The following is a 20,407-nucleotide window of genomic DNA, read 5'->3' on the forward strand; positions in this document are numbered from 1 at the left end:
TACAAATTAAGATACAATATCACATTAACAGCTACGGGTAGAAAGAAGACTTAGAATTCTATATCAAGTCTATTCAGCGACCTGCTTATCTATCTATGGTATTCTCGCAGTTAAGAATTCGAAAGGCTAACCTCTGGGGCCTCCAATCCAGCGGTATCATGCCCTTCCTTGTTCATCCTGCTCGACCATGCGATAAAACGCCCTCCCTTTAGTTGCAATGAGCATTGGGCAACCTTGGCGCGCAAGAAACAGAGACAATGCCTAACCATGCAAATCCGAACTTTTTGTGTTCATATCAGACAAAGGAAAAAGTGATCATATTCGTGAATCAGAAGTAAGTCGTAAGGATGCGTGCCAGCGAGGATGATGGCAAACCGTCTACTCATCCTCATCGGAGAAGACCTCCTCACCACGCTTTCGGCGGGCCATACGCTCTATAGTCAGGTTAGCTACTGTATTAGGGATTGAAGGGTTACTAGAATATTGGACTTACCCTTCTTCTTCTTCCTGGCCTCGGAGCTAGTCAACTTAGCCTTCTTCTTCGTCGCCACAATCTTATTACCCATCGCGTCGAACTTCTCCTCTTCGTCGTCGTCGCCTTGCTTTAGCCTAGGGCCAGCGCCTTGGCCTTGGACCCAGTTGTGGCCTGAAGGCGTCATCTTACCATCCATGACAGCCCACACTTCTTCAGTCAAGTCCTTGGTGAACTCGGCGCTGTGAGTGATGATGATGACACCACCCTCGAATTTCTTCAGAGCCTTGGACAGGGCACCTAGGGAGTCACGATCGAGATAGTTGGTGGGCTCGTCAAGAACGATTAAGTGGGGTCGTTGCCACGAGCAAGCAGCTAAGACGACCTTGACACGCTGACCACCAGAGAGACCGCGCATGCGCGAGTGGGATACAAGTTCCGCATCAAGACCGAAGTTGGCACAGTGGGACTCGATCTCCTTTCGGACTAGGGGTCGGAATTGACCAGAAGCAAGCGCTTCCCTCATATCGACCTCGGCGACCATCTTCTGGTGAGAACCGAGAAGTTCGGTTCGCGGAAGCCAAGCGTTGTCGGCTGTCATCATAGGAACCCAGCGCTCGTTCTTCATGCCCACGTTCTCTCCAAGAGCAAAAGAGCACTCGTATTCGTAGCTGTTCTTGAACTTTCTACGGCTGTGAATACCAATGATGCGGCGTTGCGAACCCTCAACCTTGAAGATCTTGTCCATCGCCTTTTCATCATCTTCAGTAATGATCTTATTGGCACGGTCCATGGTCTCACGATCCTCACCAGTCTGGAATCGCCACTGGATGTACTCAGAGGGGGTCTTGTCGAGATGGTTATCAATATGGGCGAAGGCGTGCTGCTTGATGTAGGCAATACGGATGTTCTCGTGTTGGTAGATCTCACCAGCGGTCGGGATCAGCTCACCAGTGAGGACGTTAATGAGGGTCGACTTTCCGGCACCGTTGGGACCGATAACGGCGATACGGGAACCGAGCGAGCACTGGAAGCTGATGTCGGTGATCTGAGGCTTGGGGGTACCCGGATATTGGAAGCTCATCTTGGTGGCACGCAGAATGGCCTTAGCCTTGGTCTTGACACCCTCCAAGAAACCGGGTTCGGGGAAAGTGAACTCGATCTCGGATTCTCCAAGCTCGTAGTACGACTTGGCGTGAGGGTTCTTACGGACGAACTCCTTTAGGTTACCCTTGTATCTCTTTAACTTGAATCGTTCGTAGTGGATAATGTATTGGGTGACGTTGTCCAAGAAGCTGCTGTCGTGAGAAACAATGATAGAAGTGCAGGGGGAGTTGATTAAGTAGTCCTCGAGCCATTTGACGTTCTTCACGTCGAGATGGTTAGTAGGCTCATCGAGCAACAGGATATCCGGGGCTTCGAAGACAGCACGGCACAAAGCCAACTTCATCTTCCAACCACCAGACAGAGCGGTGATCTCACCCTGAGTCATTGCCTCTGTGAAACCAAACTCCTCAAGGCGCTTCTCGACGTCGGCCTTGCTAGTGGTAACGCCTGCCTCAGCCAGCTTCTTCATTGTCCAGTCAATGGTAGTCATCTCAGTATCGGCAGAATCCAGGTCGTGCTCAACGAAGACAGTCTTGACTTCGCTCTGCTTAGGGAAACCTTCGACCTGCTCGTTGTTGATAGCACGCATGAGAGTAGATTTACCGGATCCGTTGGGACCGCAAAGACCGTAACGGCGACCACGCTTGAGGCGTAGGTGAGTCTGGTTAAGAAGAATCTTGGCACCGTAGGCAAGAGAGAAGGTGCAGTTGCAGAGGTCTTCACCCTCATCATCATCTACCTCTTCCTCGGCCTCATCGGCAGCACCTGAAGAAGCACGCCTTCTAAGACCGTCGACAACCTTTTCAGCATCGACATCGCCAACAACAACTGTGACAAAAGGCTTGACAGCAGCGGCCCAAGTAGAGGGCTCGGTTTCCTTCTCGTCAACGAGCTGGCCACCAATGGCGGAGATGTACTCCAGAACAGGAGCCAATTTCTCAGCCGTCTTAGCATGCTTGCTGGGGATGATAGCTTGGAGGTGGCCCAAGACAACGGCAACATCGCCGTCGTGGCGAACCTCGGGGATCTTGCCATCCTTGATGTCACCAACACGGATAAGAGTATCCAGAGCCTGCTTGGTCTTTTCACGGGCTTCGGGGTCGGCTAAGTTATCGTAGTTCTTCTGGAGACCAGGCATCATCTTGGGCAAGAAAGGAGCAACGATGTTGGGGTCGTCAACAAGTTTGCACATGTTGTCAACGATAACAGCGGCCTTTCGCTTGATGGCAGTGTCTCGCTCAGCCAAACCACGATCGAGCAGAGGAACCATCAGAGCCAAAGTAGGCTCTTGAACCTCAGTGACGAAGGTTGTAGCACCGAGCAAGTGGACAGTCTCGGGGACATTCTCAGGCTTAGCGATACACTTGATGAGCTCGGGAATGAATCGCTCAATATCCTTGTTGACAATCAACTCGCAGATCTTCTCCATAGTCTTGTATGCACGCTCCTTGACTTCCTTCTTGGTATCCCACATGGACTCGGAGATAACAGGAATGAGCTCAGGAACTCGGAATGCCAGTTGGGCAGGGGCAGTTCGAACAAGAATATCAATGCAGTCAAGAGCGGTGATCTTCTCGGGCCATTTCTGGGACTCGAGAATAGACTTGACGATGACGGGTAGGACGGCCTTGACAGCGTTGGGGTTGATAGCCTCAACGATGGCGGTGGTGGCAGCAATAGCGGCATTCTTGACACCAGTAATCTTGTCGCCAATGGCAGCAAGGGTTAGAGGTAGTAGGAGAACAAAGTAGGGCTCGACGTTGGGGGCGATCTCAGAGTGCTGGGCAATGGCCTGGATGGCATTGGCTGCCTTCTCGCGGGCTGCAGCATCTTTCTTGTTTGTAATCTGCTTCTTTAAGGCCTCCACGGTTCTGCAAAAATAATCTCATGTTAGCATATGCTGATTTATGAGGGGAAATAGGAATTATGATGAAAGCCAGTGTTTAAGTCGTAGCTCCCCCTTTCCCGTTTTTTCTTCTTTCTATTTCGCCCAGCAGATATTATGGCCATCTAACGAGTGGGGGGAGGGGTTGACATAACGCCAATGCAAACGACATTTTCGGGCACGTGCATATAGTGGGGGTGTGGGTAAAAAGGATAGGAACGGCAGAGGGGAACAGCGGAATTCGAAATGAACGCGAAAAAAAAAAATGAAAATGAAAATGAAAATGGAGCTAGAATTTAGGTGGCAAAGGCGGAGGGGCACACATAGCAAAGAAGCCGTAAATTGCAAAATGCAATATAAACGATGAATTCTCGTATGTGTGTATGTGTGTATTTGCGTATATGAATATGTAATAGCGTCAAAATTTTCTTACCTAGTGGGGGCTTCCTGGTCTTCGATGCGACCGTTGATGAAAGAGGCCAACGAGTGGGATGCGTCCTTGATAGAAGCGGCATCCTTGGAAATGGTGAGCTTTTGCATCAGGTCATCCAAGACCTTGATGGACTGAGCGTTTTCCTGAGCCGTAGACATTTTGATTATTTTTGTTCGACGGGGAAATCGATTAGAATATGTTGGTCGAAAGTCGTCGTGATATTATCCCGGGTCGATAAATTCTCTCGGTCGTAAATGCGGTGATGGGTAAATCGACGATGAAAGTCTAAAGAGACACACCCAAGTCTAGGAAGTGGCCTTCGTCTAGAGCCTGTAGAAATTCTGACGAACGTGTGTTCAGAATCTACTCTATCGTGGCTCGTCTAATCCAGTCTAAGCCCAATCGCGGCGAAGAACAAAGATCTCTTTTTTGTCTCGAGAAGAGGATGAACCCGAATCTGAGTTAGAGAGGCTCAGATGGTCGCTCTTCAAGAAAAGAGAGTAAATGGAAAAGAAAAGAGAGATTGTATGTGTGATAAGAAAAAAAAAGGAGGATTTGGGAAAAAGGTGGAATGTGGGTTGGGAGTGGTGGACGAGGTTTTATGTGTGTCCCTGTGGCAAGAAAATGCTATGTCCCAAATTCTAACTGAAAAAAATTTTGGCGGCCAAATAATTTTTTTCCTCTTTTCTGCCCGCGAGGGGCAACCTTGATAGGTGGGCTGCCGAGGGGAAGTGTACAAGATTGCAGGGTTCTCACTGTAATCGATTAACTTGTGGAGCTAATACCCCCGATAAACCCAATTGTTGTCAAAACGTCACTGCCATGATTGGTTTAGGTACCTAATGTTCAGGTACTATATCTATGTGTACTGTCCGTGTACGTATGACAGTAGATTAGCATAACTTTAGTTGCATTTTAGGTTGTCTTTATCAAATAGGTCCACTTGACATGAAAGGAACCAATAGCCGATAAGCCAGGGGTCAGCATGATTCATGCTTAGGTATCGTATATACTTTATCGCTTTTTATCGTGCTTCTCTAGTATGCAGCTCTCAAAGTTCTCTTAGGCATCTAGTCCTAGTCCCATTTAGGCAGCAAAAGATGTGGACGGGCTATATAGCTGCTTAAAATAGGGACCTCCGGAGGCAGGGGGCAATGGAGCAGGGACCGACAACTTCTAATACCTAGGTACATGTACTATATAGATATGTACGTAATAGGAGGTATTATGGTTATAGGTATGGGTAAGTTTAACAAGTAGGTCGAGTACCGCGTTAAATATAAAGTTTATTTTCGTTTTTGCCAATTTATATAAAAATATAATAACGTATGTGTACTTATAGGTTTAATATAGCAGATTAACACTGAACTGGTATAGTCCTTTGCTTAGCTCGCCCCACGGGTACGTGGCCCACTCGTTAAACTTAAGCCTGTATGTAACCATAGTACATACCTGGTATTATCGATATGTACCTATGTACAATTCGTAAGGCGGTCAAGCGATGAAGGCGAAATCTTCTTTAGACTTGTCCTTCTCTCTTCTTCTTCTTCCCCGCCAAAATCTTTGCCCATCGCCCGCATAAAGTACGGATTACCAGGATCTATTTCAAAAATCTGGAGATAGGTATTCTGCATGTGCTTGCGAATCCGGGACTACATCCGTTTCTCCCGTAAGCCTTAAACACTTAAATACAGAAGTGCATTTGTTTATTCTTGATGTTCAAGTTATAAATCTCTATTTTTATGTTCAACTTCTTTATTCCTTAACGTGCCAATATTTGTCTATGTTATTATTCTCCAACGACTAGTTGGCTAAGCCCCCCTTTTTAATTCAACACCCGATCACAAGCTTAGGTAGACTTCGAGATCATCCTCTACATAGGTCTTAATGTCTGGACCCTTAGAGCATAGGATCCATCTAATGCAATGGAACGGTGTTCCCGATTTGGAATTAACTAGCATCTTATTAATACTATAACATTCTACCAACTATCTTAGACTATCCCCTTGAAGACCAACTTGATTTTTAGTACATACTAGCTCGAAGGATTTGTTCGCCATCCATTTATAGTGTAAGCTGAAAATCATCACTCTTCTCCAATCTACATAGTCCTGCTAACTTAGATTTAGGTAGGTTACATGTACAGCACGGCTCAGCTCAGCTCAGCACAGCTCAGCTCATGCTAGTAATATCCTCTCGCATCAACAGCAACAATTTTTCCTGGCTCGGTAAATGTACCGTTGACGGGAGCAGGAATCCCCCCTGACGTAGTCACATAAAGAACGTCCTGATCAATCGACGTTTTACCGAATGCGAGAGAGCTGTCTCCTGCAACAGTAAGTTCCGTGAGTGAGCCCACCACTACGGACTGGCGACCATCTTTCCCAATAGTCACTACTGTGTTATTGGTGTTCGTCGCAAGCCAAATATTTCCATGTCTATCAAAAGTAAAATCATCCACGAATGAAACACCTTCGACCGTGGCGACTTTTTCGATCTCGGCGCCCTGTATAGGATATCCTTGCTCGTCAATCTGGAAGCGATAAATCGAGAATAGATCCGAGTTAGACAAGTACACGTATCCATCGCGAATCTACTAGTCAAGGCATGTTAGACCTTAAATATTTCTGGAAAGTTCGGTGGGTTTAGACTTCAGATATCTAAGCACAGTGCAAACCCGGCGATATATCCAAGGGGTGATACTTGCTTACTATTAACTGTTAGCTATCATAGAAGAACGAGTCTCGATAGAGGAATATAATGTTCAATGTTTATGTATCAATATTACGTGGGTGTTTTTCTACATACCCTTTAAGCCATTGACACCAAGTGGGATACTCGCTCCGGGAGTAAGTTTCAGCTCAGGGGCATCAAGTATAACTTCGTATTCGCCATTCGCGACGTCGGCTCGGAAAATAGCGCCAAGTTGACTATCCGCGGCCAAGATAATAGACTCGTTGTCCGGTACGGAGACGATGCCGTTTATTAAACCTGCTTCGGCGATGTGGACCATTCTACGAGCAGTAGCCTGCTGATCTCCGTCGTCTAGCTTCAGCTCCCATAGCGACGTTGTGTTCGGCAGTGGCTGAGCAGCATCCCGGATGAGTGCCGCTACGACGACAAACGTATCGTGACTTGTCTCGGTAATCCCAATTGTGCCGTTGGCACCCTCAAACGTGTGGGCGAGGGATACAATCGGAGAATCAGTATACGGCGACTTAACGGTATAGACAGAGGCCGATGGATTGAGTAGCGTCACGACAAGGTCACCATTACTTCGGACAGCAATATTTTCGACAAAGGCATCGGACTGGTTCATTCTGGCAACGATTCTCGACGATAACGGCGTGGATATCTGACGAGAACCTCTAGTGGACGCCCCGAATACGGGAACAAAAGCCCCCATGAGCCCGACAAGACGTATGAGTTTTGAGGCCATTTTTGTTGGTCGGAGGACAAAGTTAAGGGGCTAAAGTAACGACCACTCTCCTAGGGCCGTCTTCTAGGTTATTATGAAGCAAAAAACGCAGAGCATGAAGGGCAGTTGACACATCAGACTATGGGCAGCTTTAATACGGTCTACCTTGATTATCAATCCTATAGTTAAATCCGCGAGCCAAGTCTCGTTGTGTTGTCGGTTTTACCAGGATATGGCGGCGGAGGACGACTTTATCGTAAAAGGTGGCCACTCCCCTATTCCGACTCGGAAGCATTCACCACCTATGTATTCTGTATTATTACAATTTCGCAAATGTCTAACTAACTCGTAACTTTATGGCATTATCATACCCAGCCGTATTATACCTAGTAGCGGATAGTAATTGTTGCTATTTCTACAAATTTCTCTGCATTTTCTTTTACAGTTTTCTCTACATTCTTTTGCCTAGTTCGCTACATGGTATAAGCCTTACCTACGGACGAAGCGATCTCCGTCCCAAGGGCTCCCGGAGTCCGATAGGTATATTCTTAGTACCATACTAGCCACGACAGATTGCTGGGAATCAACTATGCCAGGGTTATGTAACCTGTGCCACTTTGTAATCTATCAGGATTACGTCCGTTAAATCCGGAGGCTTCCGCTATACCATAGATGATGGTGGACGATTGTATAATCAATCTTATTACAAATTATGCAACGGCCAATTTCGGACACATATATTACTTGACAATATTTCAGCGTGGCTCGGATGTGTTTTCAATGATCTCAATATAAGTAGCTTGCATGCCGCACCGAGGCGTCTACGTCCCATCCTTTAGCGGGTGAGAGTTGGTAAGATATTTCATCGAGCTAGGGGTTAGTTCCCAGCATAAACAAACATGAGTTAAAGCAGTAGGATCTTATAGAGATAAAGCTAATCATAGCCAATAAGTTTATTTCTAATGATTATATGATAATAAGTAACCAAGTCTAAGCAGGTATCATTGAATGGAATACGACAGAACAGTTTAAGATAACTGGTGGCTTCGGAAGAACTTCATAATGGCCGTGCTGGCGTTAAAAGCCGCTACGTTCCCCTCGTTATCCGCGTTCGTCTGAGTAGACGGCCAGTCGTGGCCAATGTTGTCACCATCATACACCAGCGAGACCAAACCACCTCCATAGCTCATTTTAACACCGTTGTCTGACTGGGCGATTGTCGTGTTAGCCGGCGTCTGGTCCAAGTTATCTCTCGCCGCCCATTGCTTCGCCCAGGAACTGACAGCCGGCAAGCAGGCTCCCGACCGGAAGTCTCCGTAGTACCTGATCGTGGTGTCGTTGCCGCCGTGGAAAGCCAGGATTGGGATGTTAGAACGACCCGCATTGCAAGGCACCTTGACGGTCTCCGGGTGGCAATCCGCCTCGTTGTCGATCTCCTTGATGTAATAAGCCCCTGAAACCGGAGCGAACGCTGCAATCCTCTTCGAAAGACCCGAGTCGCATGCGAGGCGGCCGACGAAACCTCCACCTTGGGATTTGCCCGTCGCGTATATGCGCTTCTCATCCACACATAGCTCCTTGCTTACGGCGTCGAGCACGTTGTTCGTGAACCCAATGTCGTCCGAGTTGCAGTCTGGGGCTCCCTCCCATTCCGTGTGACCAGGTCGGCTAACCTATCTAGATATCAGCAACACGTACTTGGGTAATTGAAATGCTACGATGGCTCACCTCTAGACCTTGCAAGTATACCACGATATGGTCCGTGTTGAAAAACGGATCCGTTAACTTATCTAGTTCAACCTGGCGTGAAATATCCCTGTTGGCACCATGGTAGCTAAGAATAAGCGGCGTCGCTTTGCTAGAGTCGTAGTTTGCCGGCAACCAGACGCGATACTCGCGATCCCCCGGGGCAGTGAAGTTTTTAAAGTCACCGGGTGTGAAGGACGGGTTCTGGCCACAGCCAGCGGCTTGTCCCCGCGCCGTGCTGGCGAGGGAGATGAGAGCGAGAGAAGCAAGCGAAGGAGAGAACATGGTGTAAGCTTGATGACCTAAACTAAAAACTTGCCGACCTTGTTGAGTACTGCTATGCGGTTTATATATACCGATGAAGTCAGCAAGGATCCGTCGCTTTTACGACGCCGCTGACGGTGTGCTGTGGTACATAGAACAACAAGTTCATTTCGCCGGACAACCAGCCTATCACCATCGGGCGTCTTCCCCAGTTATTCGGTTACGAGGCAGCGAGGACGGTAAGCGGGTATCATGGCATTGGCGCCAGGTACCAATCGAGCAGTCGAGCCAAGGGTGGAACCGCATTAAGATGAAATAGATTTAGCTGATCAAGGGACATAAGGAGATTTCTATTTTGAACTGCTGAATACGCACTATAACATGACGATCATATATGGGCTGACGACTGCAAAGCGGATTTCGGCACAGCTTACCGAATGTGGAGGGTCAGCATCTACTCAGGGGTAAGAGGGCATTTGAAAATGATAACGGGAAGTTATTCTTATCTGATTGATGACGCCACTAAAGATTTCATATAAATAACCGTACAGCATGGCATAGACCTCTGAAGTAGCTACCATTAAAGACCTCGCCAGGTATTGTTTCCAATTAAGCACTTTCAAGTCAAGCAAGGACTCAACACTTGCAAAAAGACTTAGTTATGCAGCAGTCTCTTACAACTTATATCATCATTACTCTTGAGCCCACTGAGTTATTGCCCAGGCTTAAAATCTAAGCCGCTCAGATATGGTACGGTCTATAAGAAGGCTGCCAGACTTACAAAGCAGGTCTCACTGGTATCTGATAGTAAGCTAACCAACTTATACTCAACGATGTGCGGACAGCAGTAAATAAAGGTGCAATAAATTGTTGGTTCAAGAAAGATTATAATGATCGCTGGTGAGTGGTAGTTATGGCCAGCTGGTTATGGCTACTGGTTAACTTAGTTACCTAGGTACCTACCTACATAGGAAACCTGATAAGGCGAGTTTTTGAACCTGGAAATTTATTGTAGATGTTACCTCCATTCTTCCCTACCTATGTTTACTTAGTCGATCGCTTTTGTTACGTTGTCTGGATATCGAGTCGAGGTTGGTTATGATTTCGGAAGCGAGTTCGGATATACACTTATTAAACACCGGAGCCGGCCTCGGCAAAGATATTAACTCTTTTTTTTATATTAATACCGCCACAACTTAAACAGCCAATTGAAAAGAGCAATTTAACCGATTTATCTTTAACAGGCCCGGATATATGATCTTAACCCCGTTCAGCTTGCTGAACGGCTAGCAAAGCTAGTCGACAAACACAGGATCATTTGAGAATATAAATCTCTAGAATTGCAATAATTAATACTAAAGCTACTTACAAGAAGTTACAAGAAGTTACAAGTTATCAACATTTCCCAATTCTCATCATCACCAACCATGTCAGATCCTTCTACTATATTCGACAAGACAGATCCAACCACCCCTGGTTACTATGGATCTTCCCGGACAGCCTTACTTCTCCTAGACTTCCACTCCATGATTGTACAAAAAGCCGGTGGACCAAAGGCTCTTGCAGCCCTTCGCGTAGCGGCCAATATGAGGGCTTGGGCAAAGTCGCAAGGCATCCAAGTAATCCATGCCCTGATAGACTTAAACACATCGACGTTCGAGACATGCCGAGGCGCCGAAAAGCTTACGGAAACTATCGCGAGCGCAAGGTCAAGCGGCGGCGAAGAAGCTATCGAACTGTCTGAAGGAAGCAGCGACGACGTCACGTTTACTCGAAAACCCGGCCATGTTTCTGCACTTCGATCCCCCGGCCTAGATAACTTTCTGAGGCAAAATGACATCAAATCGCTCGTTATTACCGGCCTGAGCACATCCGGGTGCGTGATGAGGACTGCGGTTGCAGCTACTGACGCCGAATACGTCGCTACAGTCATTTCCGATGGTTGTGCTGATCCGGATGAGGCTGTCCATGATATTATGATTAATAAGATCCTTAACACGAGAGGATATGTCACTACTGCTGCTGAGTTTCAAGACGGGTTTAGAAAGGCCCAGGGAGTGGAATAAAACGAATTCGTACTGGGACCACCTAAGCATCCTTCAGAGGCGTTTCTTGATAAGTAGTATCCGTGCCTCGAAGAATGACTTTCACGGGGTTTGAAGAAGAAGACCCTTATGAAATTCGTCAAACTGGAAGCTAGGTACAACTACCCAAGGCCACCTAACCGGAGCGGCGCGGATGATATAGCGACTCTAATAATTATTTTAATACAAAGCTAATTTGTTCGATATTTGTAAATTGAATTCTATCTTTACATTCCTGGACCCTTTTCCTCATCATCCTTTCTTCTTTTTACAATCAAATCCTCAGTTCCTCCAAAGAGAATTGGATCTTCCAAGTGCAAATCCGGTTCTATCTCTGGCTCCGGTAAGATAGGTCCCTCGACGAGCCTACCTATGCACCGAGGTCGGTGGTGTGTCGTCAACCATTGGGCTAGATGAGGATTACTCAGCTCCTTTCCAGCCCAGTTAAATCCTAGTTTATGATCGTAGTAGTCAGGATACTTCATGAGATCTGAGAATGAGTTAGCATATTATGAACCTAAGCGAGTGAAAGATCTTATCATGGTGGACATACCCCCGACGTTGTAGACGTAGCCTTCAATAGCAACCCATGCGCCCTCCGCGCTCTCGTAGTTGCTGTGCCTAAGAAACTCCCACAAAGGTATACTTAATAGCTCTTTCGTCGCTAAACCTGCAACGATGAGATATTGCTTATTGATAAATAGCTTAATTAGTGCCGCCGCGTCGCTATCCTGGCCAGTTACGGCGACCGTAGTATCTTGGCGGATAAACTTTTGGAGAGAATCAAAGAGATTTGGGTCCTCTTGTTGGAGCGCTTGAATGCACGGTGAGTTGGCGATTTGATGCGATTGAGGAGTTAAGGGGAGGAAACATACAGCTTATATTAAATACCCAATCATTGACCACGACGTGATTGTCTTGCAACTGTTCCCAGGTACACTCTGGAACGAGATAGCCGACTTGCATATGTTGGTAAGACTGTAGAAATGGGAATTAGCTGACGGCGCATAGAAGTTATCTCTGGTAGCTAACTAACATTCATGATCTCAGGATTGTGGCACTGGAGGAACGGGTGAGTAGCATCGATTCCGGTGCAGTGGACAAGTAATTGTGAACCTCCGGGGTGAAAACGTAGATAGTCTAAATGATATTAGTACTAAGTTCGTTATAGCCTTTGATAGCAAATAGTAACTGACCCGAAATATCGTAGACCACAGTTCCTAGTGCAATGTAGACCCCATGAGAGGGATTGTCGTACCACCGCAGCGTTTCTGGGGTAAAATACCTCATATTTCGTACTGGCTGTGATACGTGGAGATACGCGCAGGTATAGGGGATTAGACGCTTCAATAATTGGTTTATTTCATGTTCCGATCTTGTCAGATCTTTAGACAACGGGCCACCAGAACACTCGGCCAACGCCTTCTGTTCTTCGAGAGACCGGGCAGGGAAGTCTTGTGAAGAGTCAGCATAGCTCTGCTTCTAAATACGATGTCTATTACGCACTGGTTATGTCGAAGATGAGCCGGCCCCAGCTGGTCCAAGCAGGTCGCCCATTCTGGCCATTACATTCTGCGACCTCCTCTATACGCCTTTGTAGCATCAACTTGCCAATTGGCTGGATACTGGTGTTGAATTCCGCACGAACTGCCTCTGATCTTGCATCTTGGTTCAATGTCGGTCCTTGGGGCCCACTGACTACAATTTCTCGATAATCGGTTTCGTTAGCACCAAATTTTTTCAATACACCTAAAAAGTTAGTTAGCAGTCAGGGTCAGAGCTGGGAGAGGAGATATTGTTAACTCACCCGTGATATCGAATACATCAAGCCCATCGTCCCCGTCTGATTCAACCACCCAAGCATCATCGAGAGCCCTATGATTTGCTACATCCCCTATATACAAGTGTTGAGGATACTGCTTCCTTATAGATGTATTCTGAGCTTCGTATCCAGAGAAGCGCCTGAAACCCGTCCCTCCCCAGGACTGCGGTAATATATGCGGACTTCTTGGTGGGGTATCTACTGGCGGAGGCAGGTTTGCCTCTTGCCAAGGCACAACAGCCCTAAATCGAAGCTGTATCGGTGTAGAGAATGGTTGTTTACCTTCCCTTGCTACAACCCAACCCGGGTCGTATGGAGGTACCTTGAAGGTGAAGGATCCCCAGCTCTCAGGCCTTGGGTCCCTGTTGCGTTCTACGTGCAGTGTAACGAAACAGTCGATAATACTTGCTAACCATCCTCTATATTTGGAAGCTTTTCGTTAGGGAGACGACTCTATGGTATATAGCTATTGGTATAGAGATGTGTATAACTTACATTGGGGCTCCTATTTCGAGCTCAACGTGCCCAAGGGAACGAAGAAAAATCCCCATGATATTGGAGTAATCTTTAAACCCTACTATCCCTTTTACAATGTCTGGTTTGACATATTCTAAGACATCAAAAGGCCCCAGACGAGGTCCAAGCCCATAAGTATTGAACCAAGCTTCCGCTGCGCGACTTGGGTAGAGGAAGGCTTGCCTCGGTACCTTTAGCCTTACGAGATCACCCGCAGGTTCACTAGGAACTGTGTATCTAAGAGTTAGTAAAATGCGGCTAAGGATATGGTGATGGTTCCATGGTTTACTTGAAAAGAGTAATGCGTTATCCTACTTGACTAGAGGAAATGGGGACGGGGAGTAGTGGGGAGGCTAGCTTACGGGATAACAGCATTAGTAAACTTATCAAGTGCCAGATGCCCTTTTCCCTGTCCGGTGGTTCTCCTCGTCGCGGCCACGTCTCGCGTAAGGCTTCCCCTGCCAACTGCCGACAAGTGGCCAAATTGCGATTTGCGTGGTGATAAGTAAACTTGTCAATTGCGTTGATGAATAACGGATTACTCCAGGGTAACCATTTCCATTTTTGATACTCTTCTTCGTACCATTCATTTCTTACAAGTCTTATATGCGTTCCTGCGTCCACATATCGTGCCACAGCCTCCTCGTAAACTCCTCTCAGCTCGGGGGTCCAGAATTCCGGGTTTGCTATCAGACGCAACTCGTGATATTGGGCACCGTGAGTTGACATTCCGAAAAGTAGAGGCGCCCGAAGCGCAACACTACCACGCCGAGGTATGATCGTGGTCCAGAATTCTTCACAGATGATAGCTGAGGCCCAGACGGCGGGAACTAAGAAGCGGTAACTAAACCTTAAGCCGCGAAGATATAATAGGGCGGTATCTTGAAAATAATCCCCTTCGCTTGTAGCCGATCTCAAGGTGGGGAAGGTTTCAAGCTCGAGGCAGTTCATGAAGCCTCTATGTCTCCCGCGTATACATTGCCGGGAAGGGCTACCTTGTATCGTACCGCCCAAGACGTGGTTGACGAATGAGTGGCCTAACTCTGCAATCCATTCGTCATCATAGAACTAGTAGAACCGAAGGTAAGCTTCCCAATAATGCGAAAGATTCGGAAATGTACCTTACCGGTTCATAGTCACTCCCGCCGGGTTTACACATCCACAGCGCATGCTAATCGTCTTATTCAGCCTCTGCTGCTCGAATATGGGGCAAGACAATTGTCTTAAAACTTACCATAAACTCGTGTAGGAACTACGAAATTGCGTAAGTAATCAGTTGTGAACATCGTAGCGCTGTAGGGAATGGTTCTCGTACAAGACTAGCAAAATTGACTAGATGCATGCATCTCTCGGGGACCGACGTCTCCATTTCAAGTAAGGGGCGAAGAGTATGAGGGATGTTGAACAGAATAGTTGCGTTTGCCAGCCCTTGGCTGTGGTAATTTGTTGTGATAGCCTCGGCTCCGTGGGCGAGAGTTGTCTCGTCGCAGAAGGTACATATAACAGAGTGCTTTGTCAGATCTTCGATTGCTTGGAAAAGTTGAGCACCGGACGCTCTCTGTTCCCTTGGGCGAGGGATTAATTTATGTTTATGAGGCTTTAACTCGTCGGCAAAATTGTGCTTAGGATCGTATCCTACAGGTATTGGTTGCGCGAATAGTATAGCATCGAGCCTTAATCGAATATTAGCTACCTACCTAACTTGCAAATGTTCAGGTTAAGAATAGGACAGGAAAGGATAATATATAAATAAAGGGACTACATGCCATTCATCTTGCTCTTCGCATAACAACCGGAGAACACGGGTGAAGATTTCTATGGCGTGACTGGTATACTGCCAAATGATGGGGTTGTCAACGGTGTACCACGTTTCATCAGGCCACATATTGAGGCCTGGAATAGGTTCACTTAATGCATTTAAAACATTGTGTCTCGAGTCAAACCAGTGGTCCTTCTGAAAACACGTAAGCCACCGACTCTCGTCCGGAACACACAAGTAAGCCCTATAGGCTTCCCATTGATCCCAGTTGCTCTTCAAGCGGTCCTCTGCGGATGGCCATCCGCCGACTAGTCCATCGTTAAGGGCTCCAACTCTCCAGGTCTTGACGCAGGGGATGGTGGACACGACCTGTTCCTTCTCTGTCCTAAAAAGTCTGTTCAACTCCTCAGGCCCTGGTTTTGGTATCGGATCGGTCTTTTCTGGGGGTACTGTGCTAGGAAACTCTGGACTGAAGCCGGAGTGGGCTCTGCCGTCAGACCTATTTAGACGGTGAAAGGGTGCATTTGATATGCCGAACTTTCTTGCGAATGGCGTTATAGGTCTCGTAGGGTCAGCTCGTATGGGTTCAGGAATAAGTACGTCTATATGATAGAAATGAGGTCTCGTCTGAGGTAAAGTTGAAGGTATAGTTCGACTTTGAGACGGAGGTGGTTGTTTCGTCAAAGTTAGTTGATGTAGCGGAGGGATAAAGCTTGGAGGTGGAACCTGAGGTTTTGGGAACTGAGGCGGATATGCGAGTATATTGTCATTTGAACCGTCGGCTTGATATGGTACGGTAGGTGGAAATGATACTTGATATGGAGCTGGAAAGGGGATTGGAAATGGATCATAATTTTGAGGTGGTGGTTGAAATGCAGGTGTAGACGGATCTAAAGGTGGGTTATTTTTCAAAGGCGGACGCTTTGGGGTTGGATATATAGGTGTAGCCGCAATCGGGGGTATAAATGATTGAGGAGTCGGAAATGTATTATTTGTTAGATGTGGATTTTGTATCCCAGGCGGATTATTCGGTATATACGGGTTCGGGTGAGTACTGGGGGGTGGATTTCGGGGTGTAAATGGATTACTCTGGTTTGGGTCCGGAGGTGGAAACGGATTCTCGGGTCGAAATGGATTATACGGAACATGATACGGATTAATAAATGGATTCCAAGGATCGTGCCCCGAACCTGAACCCGAACCCGAACCAGAACCAGAACCAGAACCAGAGCCCCAACCAGAACCCGACATTATGCCAGGTAGTAGGAATCTCTTCGGGACGATACAGTTAGATACAACCTGAAGCGACAGATAAGATCGAGACGCTATCCGGGGGAGGATATTTGGGTAAGAAACCTAGGTGGTTTAAGGATTGACGATATGTTGACCACCAACTGAGGGAACTGGGTTCGGCCATCTTGGCTATATTGTAATTGTTTTAGATGGTTGCTTTCTATAATTGTTTTCGACATTTAGTTTTTCTCTGTAAAAGAAAGTTCTTGTTCACAAAGCAGACGTGGGACGCATCCGGATTATGTCTTATAAAGGTCAACGTATTATTGTAGTATAGGGACTACCTCTTAGGTACCTAAGTACTTGTACGCGGGGGAGGGGCAGAGAGCAGAGAGCAGAGGTACATACATGCAATTATGTACCTGACAAAACTGGGGCCGGGGTGGTACAAAGACGTCATTGTAGTATATGTAGGAGGTACCTAGTTTCCTCTAGACAATCAGACATACATACGTAAATCGGATACATGTAATTCATTAATTGATGTACCTACTAAACCTTAGGCTAGGTACTTAGGTACTTGTACAATACATGTAGGTTAGGTAGATTCATCGCAGCTCTCAGCTTCTGCAACATCTTCAAAACAATCAAAAAAACATACATTTCGCAACTTCAAACCTCAACTTCAACCTCCCTTATGAGCATGTGACATTCTAACATACGAATGCTTCGCGTCGTCACTAGGATGGCTCACACCTCTGTGTCGGATATCCCCTCTCTTACTTTTCTCTATCGCAACAACGAACTAGAAGCTTCAAAGCATCCGCCCCTTAACGGTGCATCACCCGCGTACAATGATCGCATCGGTCTATTCTGTGGAGATATCACCACCTTGTCCGTAGATGCTATTGTGAATGCTGCCAATACCTCTCTCCTTGGCGGTGGCGGTGTTGATGGCGCTATACACCTTGCTGCTGGTCGCGGGCTACGCGCAGAGTGTCGCACTTTAGGTGGTTGCTCTACCGGTCTGTCTAAGATCACCAATGCATACAACCTCCCTTGTAGAAAGGTCATTCACACTGTCGGTCCCGTCTACGACGATATCGACCCCTCTAAGAGCGAGGCTGCCCTCCGTAGCTGTTACAAGTCGAGCTTGGAGCTTGCTGTGCAGAACGGCTTGAAAACTATCGCGTTTAGCGCAATCAGCACCGGTGTTTACGGCTATCCAAGCAATGGGGCTGCTCACATCGCCTGCGACACCGTCAGAAAGTTCATGGAAAATGGTGATGGCGAGAAGCTGGAAAAAGTAATATTCGTCACGTTTGAGTCGAAAGACGTGCGAGCCTATAATAACATTATACCGTAAGTCATTCATTCCTACCTCTCGTTTTTATTTTTTATAGTGTTCCGGTTTGAAATTAACAATATATATCTGCTAACACACACCATCATATAGTCGCCACTTCCCTCCCGCCCCTGGCACCGAAAACGAAGCCACTCAAGAGCGCACTGCGGGCGCCGAGACTGATACCAGCTAGATTCCCAATATGCCCACCACTGGTACTACAACCCGTTAGCTTATACTAGTGAAATAGAGGTCACGTAATAAGAGCGGTATTACCGCTGAAGACAGTTATGCAGTATTGAGACGAGAAATGATCATGGTATCACGTAGAGTATCCATCTACCTGAATTGGAAGATGGCGTTTGGTACGGAAATGAAATATACTATCAAACATTAACCCATAGGTATTCCTAACAAGGTGATAATCTGCCAAATTTACGTGATATAATGCCGTCTCAGTAAGTTTATTGCCTTTAATCCTTATGGCTAAGGAGATGACCAGCATACGACTAGCCTTGAAAGACAAATATAATAATAGTGATTTAACAAACTGTTATACTCTACCTACCCTCTTTTAACCACTTGAATCTAGTTCCCTTGATGTATTCGATTCTATATAGATATGTTTAGGTTATTGTTGAATTGGTTATGGTATTAGTTAACCACAGAGGGGGCAAGTATACTTTTCCTTCTTTTATTCTCTCTTTGTTATTGTTCATGATATTCCAATTTTGATACTTGCATCAGATTATGAGCGTAGGCTGGTAGACCAGAATTCTATATTTAAATATATAATCCCTTCACTTGCTCTTTTGCCCAAAAAGGGATTCTTTCGTATCGTAGGTGTATACCATCGGTAACTGCCAATATGTCTCCATGTCCCCCTTTGCCGCTTTCCACGCTCGCTGTAGCACCTGAAGCAGCTCCACGTCTAACTGCCCCTTTTCTAGGTAGTCTATATTATCCCTTAGTTGCTGTAGATTAGAAAATCCAATCACAATATTGTCTTTCCCTTCGCTAACCCGTAGCATCGAGTGGTGTACTAACCAGCGCATCGCTACCTCCAGGGGATTCAAGCCTCGCGCCTCGGCTGCTTCACGGATCAGCTGTGCCCCTTCAATTATGCCGTCTCTGAAGTACCGTCCTCGCGTCAAATGCTGAAATGGGCCTGCTGCGTATCTTCCTTTCTTCGGATCGTCGTCCTTCGATGTGATCCGGCCGAGGAGGAACCCGCCTCCAGTCGGGCTGTAAACATCGACAGCGATGCTATAACGGCGGCAGGTTGGGATCAATTCGTCCTCAATGGTCCGAAAAAGGCAATTGTATATGGCCTGGTACACTGTTGGCCTTACCCATCCATTGTGCTTACACGTCATGACAGTCTCAGCCACTTCGAAAGAAGCATAGTTGCCGAGACCTAGTTGCAAGAACTTGCCTGCTTTATGCAGCTTATCAACGGCTTCAAGTGTAGTTGCGAAAGGCACAGACCGGTCCTAATGAGGTGCTGGTTAGTAGGCCCCGTGAATTTCGAGGTTCGTGATTTGTATCGTTTAAAAAGGGGGTTCCGTTACAGGTGCATGAAGGTAGAGGATCTGGATTTTCGTCAGTCCAATTTCTTACGTTACCCCCACCTATCTCAGTAGCAATATTTCATTTCCAATGCACGTACGTCTACGGAATCTGCCCCAAGCTCCTTCAAACAAGTATTGAACGCACTTGTAAGTGCCTCTGGCTCGTGCTATCCTGGTGGCAGCGGCCATAGTTTCGTGCATATGGATAGACCTCTCTCCTTCCACCCAGCCTGTCTTGTAAATACCTCCTGCTTCCCACCGATATATAGGCGTGCCGTGTCAAGCTCACGGTAACCTCGCTCTTGAAAATTGTCCAAGGCCTTCTTGAAATCATCCGGATGCGTCATACGTGCCCCTGGACTTCCTTTAGGACCAATGACCATAAGGCCAAGGATGATCCGCGGCTTCCTTTGACCTGCCATTTGAACCAAATATAAAATCTTAAAAAGAAGTATAATAGAAACGATTAAATATTTTAAAACAAACAAGGCTTACTTGTCGTTAACAGATGCTATAATAAATACAAGACAGATAACCGAGATAGTTTGTGGCTAATATCCCCCCCCTAGTCTTGTACTATACCCGGCATTCATTTCTCCCTGCACTGCCAATGCAGAAAGATCGAGAGTATCGTAGATATTCGTGGCAACACATACCTCCCGAGCGGGGAATGTTCGCTAATGATACTAGAAGCGCACGACTGCCCAGTATGATCAATTCTGTACTAGCTCGAGGGGGCCCTTTCACTTCTG

The 20,407-nt window shown here is 46.7% G+C and overlaps 7 protein-coding genes across 7 annotated transcripts; 2 read left to right on the forward strand and 5 right to left on the reverse strand.

Annotated features, from left to right (window-relative positions):
- Positions 1-254: 254 nt before the first annotated feature.
- On the reverse strand, positions 255-4,214 carry F5Y00DRAFT_138935 (armadillo-type protein). Its single transcript, XM_048004331.1, has 3 exons — positions 3,898-4,214; positions 494-3,450; positions 255-434 (listed from the first exon to the last, which is right to left on the reverse strand). The coding sequence occupies exons 1-3, from the start codon at positions 4,053-4,055 to the stop codon at positions 379-381; spliced, it is 3,171 nt and encodes a 1,056-aa protein (XP_047862597.1). The 5' UTR covers positions 4,056-4,214; the 3' UTR covers positions 255-378.
- Positions 4,215-6,079: 1,865 nt separating this feature from the next.
- F5Y00DRAFT_264284 (uncharacterized protein) lies at positions 6,080-7,336 on the reverse strand (the record flags this gene model as incomplete). Its single annotated transcript, XM_048011628.1, has 3 exons — positions 6,080-6,490; positions 6,575-6,603; positions 6,706-7,336. The coding sequence occupies 3 exons, from the start codon at positions 7,334-7,336 to the stop codon at positions 6,080-6,082; spliced, it is 1,071 nt and encodes a 356-aa protein (XP_047862598.1).
- A 923-nt stretch (positions 7,337-8,259) lies between these two features.
- On the reverse strand, positions 8,260-9,651 carry F5Y00DRAFT_139001 (carbohydrate esterase family 1 protein). The gene is made up of 2 exons (XM_048004332.1): positions 9,044-9,651; positions 8,260-8,988 (listed from the first exon to the last, which is right to left on the reverse strand). The coding sequence occupies exons 1-2, from the start codon at positions 9,344-9,346 to the stop codon at positions 8,344-8,346; spliced, it is 948 nt and encodes a 315-aa protein (XP_047862599.1). The 5' UTR covers positions 9,347-9,651; the 3' UTR covers positions 8,260-8,343.
- Positions 9,652-10,369: 718 nt separating this feature from the next.
- F5Y00DRAFT_139004 (Isochorismatase hydrolase) lies at positions 10,370-11,577 on the forward strand. Its single transcript, XM_048004333.1, has one exon. It carries the CDS (start codon positions 10,753-10,755, stop codon positions 11,389-11,391), a length of 639 nt encoding a protein of 212 aa, XP_047862600.1. The 5' UTR covers positions 10,370-10,752; the 3' UTR covers positions 11,392-11,577.
- Positions 11,578-11,636: 59 nt separating this feature from the next.
- F5Y00DRAFT_264287 (uncharacterized protein) lies at positions 11,637-16,757 on the reverse strand (the record flags this gene model as incomplete). Its single annotated transcript, XM_048011629.1, has 13 exons — positions 11,637-11,899; positions 11,963-12,223; positions 12,285-12,387; positions 12,446-12,549; positions 12,606-12,863; positions 12,916-13,158; positions 13,217-13,650; positions 13,727-13,976; positions 14,110-14,815; positions 14,874-14,918; positions 14,982-14,999; positions 15,063-15,420; positions 15,583-16,757. The coding sequence occupies 13 exons, from the start codon at positions 16,755-16,757 to the stop codon at positions 11,637-11,639; spliced, it is 4,218 nt and encodes a 1,405-aa protein (XP_047862601.1).
- Positions 16,758-17,360: 603 nt separating this feature from the next.
- F5Y00DRAFT_243268 (MACRO domain-containing protein) lies at positions 17,361-18,481 on the forward strand. The gene is made up of 2 exons (XM_048008647.1): positions 17,361-18,101; positions 18,196-18,481. The coding sequence occupies exons 1-2, from the start codon at positions 17,464-17,466 to the stop codon at positions 18,275-18,277; spliced, it is 720 nt and encodes a 239-aa protein (XP_047862602.1). The 5' UTR covers positions 17,361-17,463; the 3' UTR covers positions 18,278-18,481.
- Positions 18,482-18,884: 403 nt separating this feature from the next.
- F5Y00DRAFT_254451 (Aldo/keto reductase) lies at positions 18,885-20,077 on the reverse strand (the record flags this gene model as incomplete). The annotated part of the gene is made up of 4 exons (XM_048010167.1): positions 18,885-19,577; positions 19,656-19,676; positions 19,754-19,812; positions 19,867-20,077. 4 exons carry the CDS (start codon positions 20,075-20,077, stop codon positions 18,885-18,887), a joined length of 984 nt encoding a protein of 327 aa, XP_047862603.1.
- Between the last annotated feature and the right edge of the window lie 330 nt (positions 20,078-20,407).

This window comes from Daldinia vernicosa (genome assembly GCF_022497035.1).
Source record: "Daldinia vernicosa strain CBS 139.73 unplaced genomic scaffold F5Y00scaffold_41, whole genome shotgun sequence".
Taxonomy (NCBI): Eukaryota; Fungi; Ascomycota; class Sordariomycetes; order Xylariales; family Hypoxylaceae; genus Daldinia; species Daldinia vernicosa.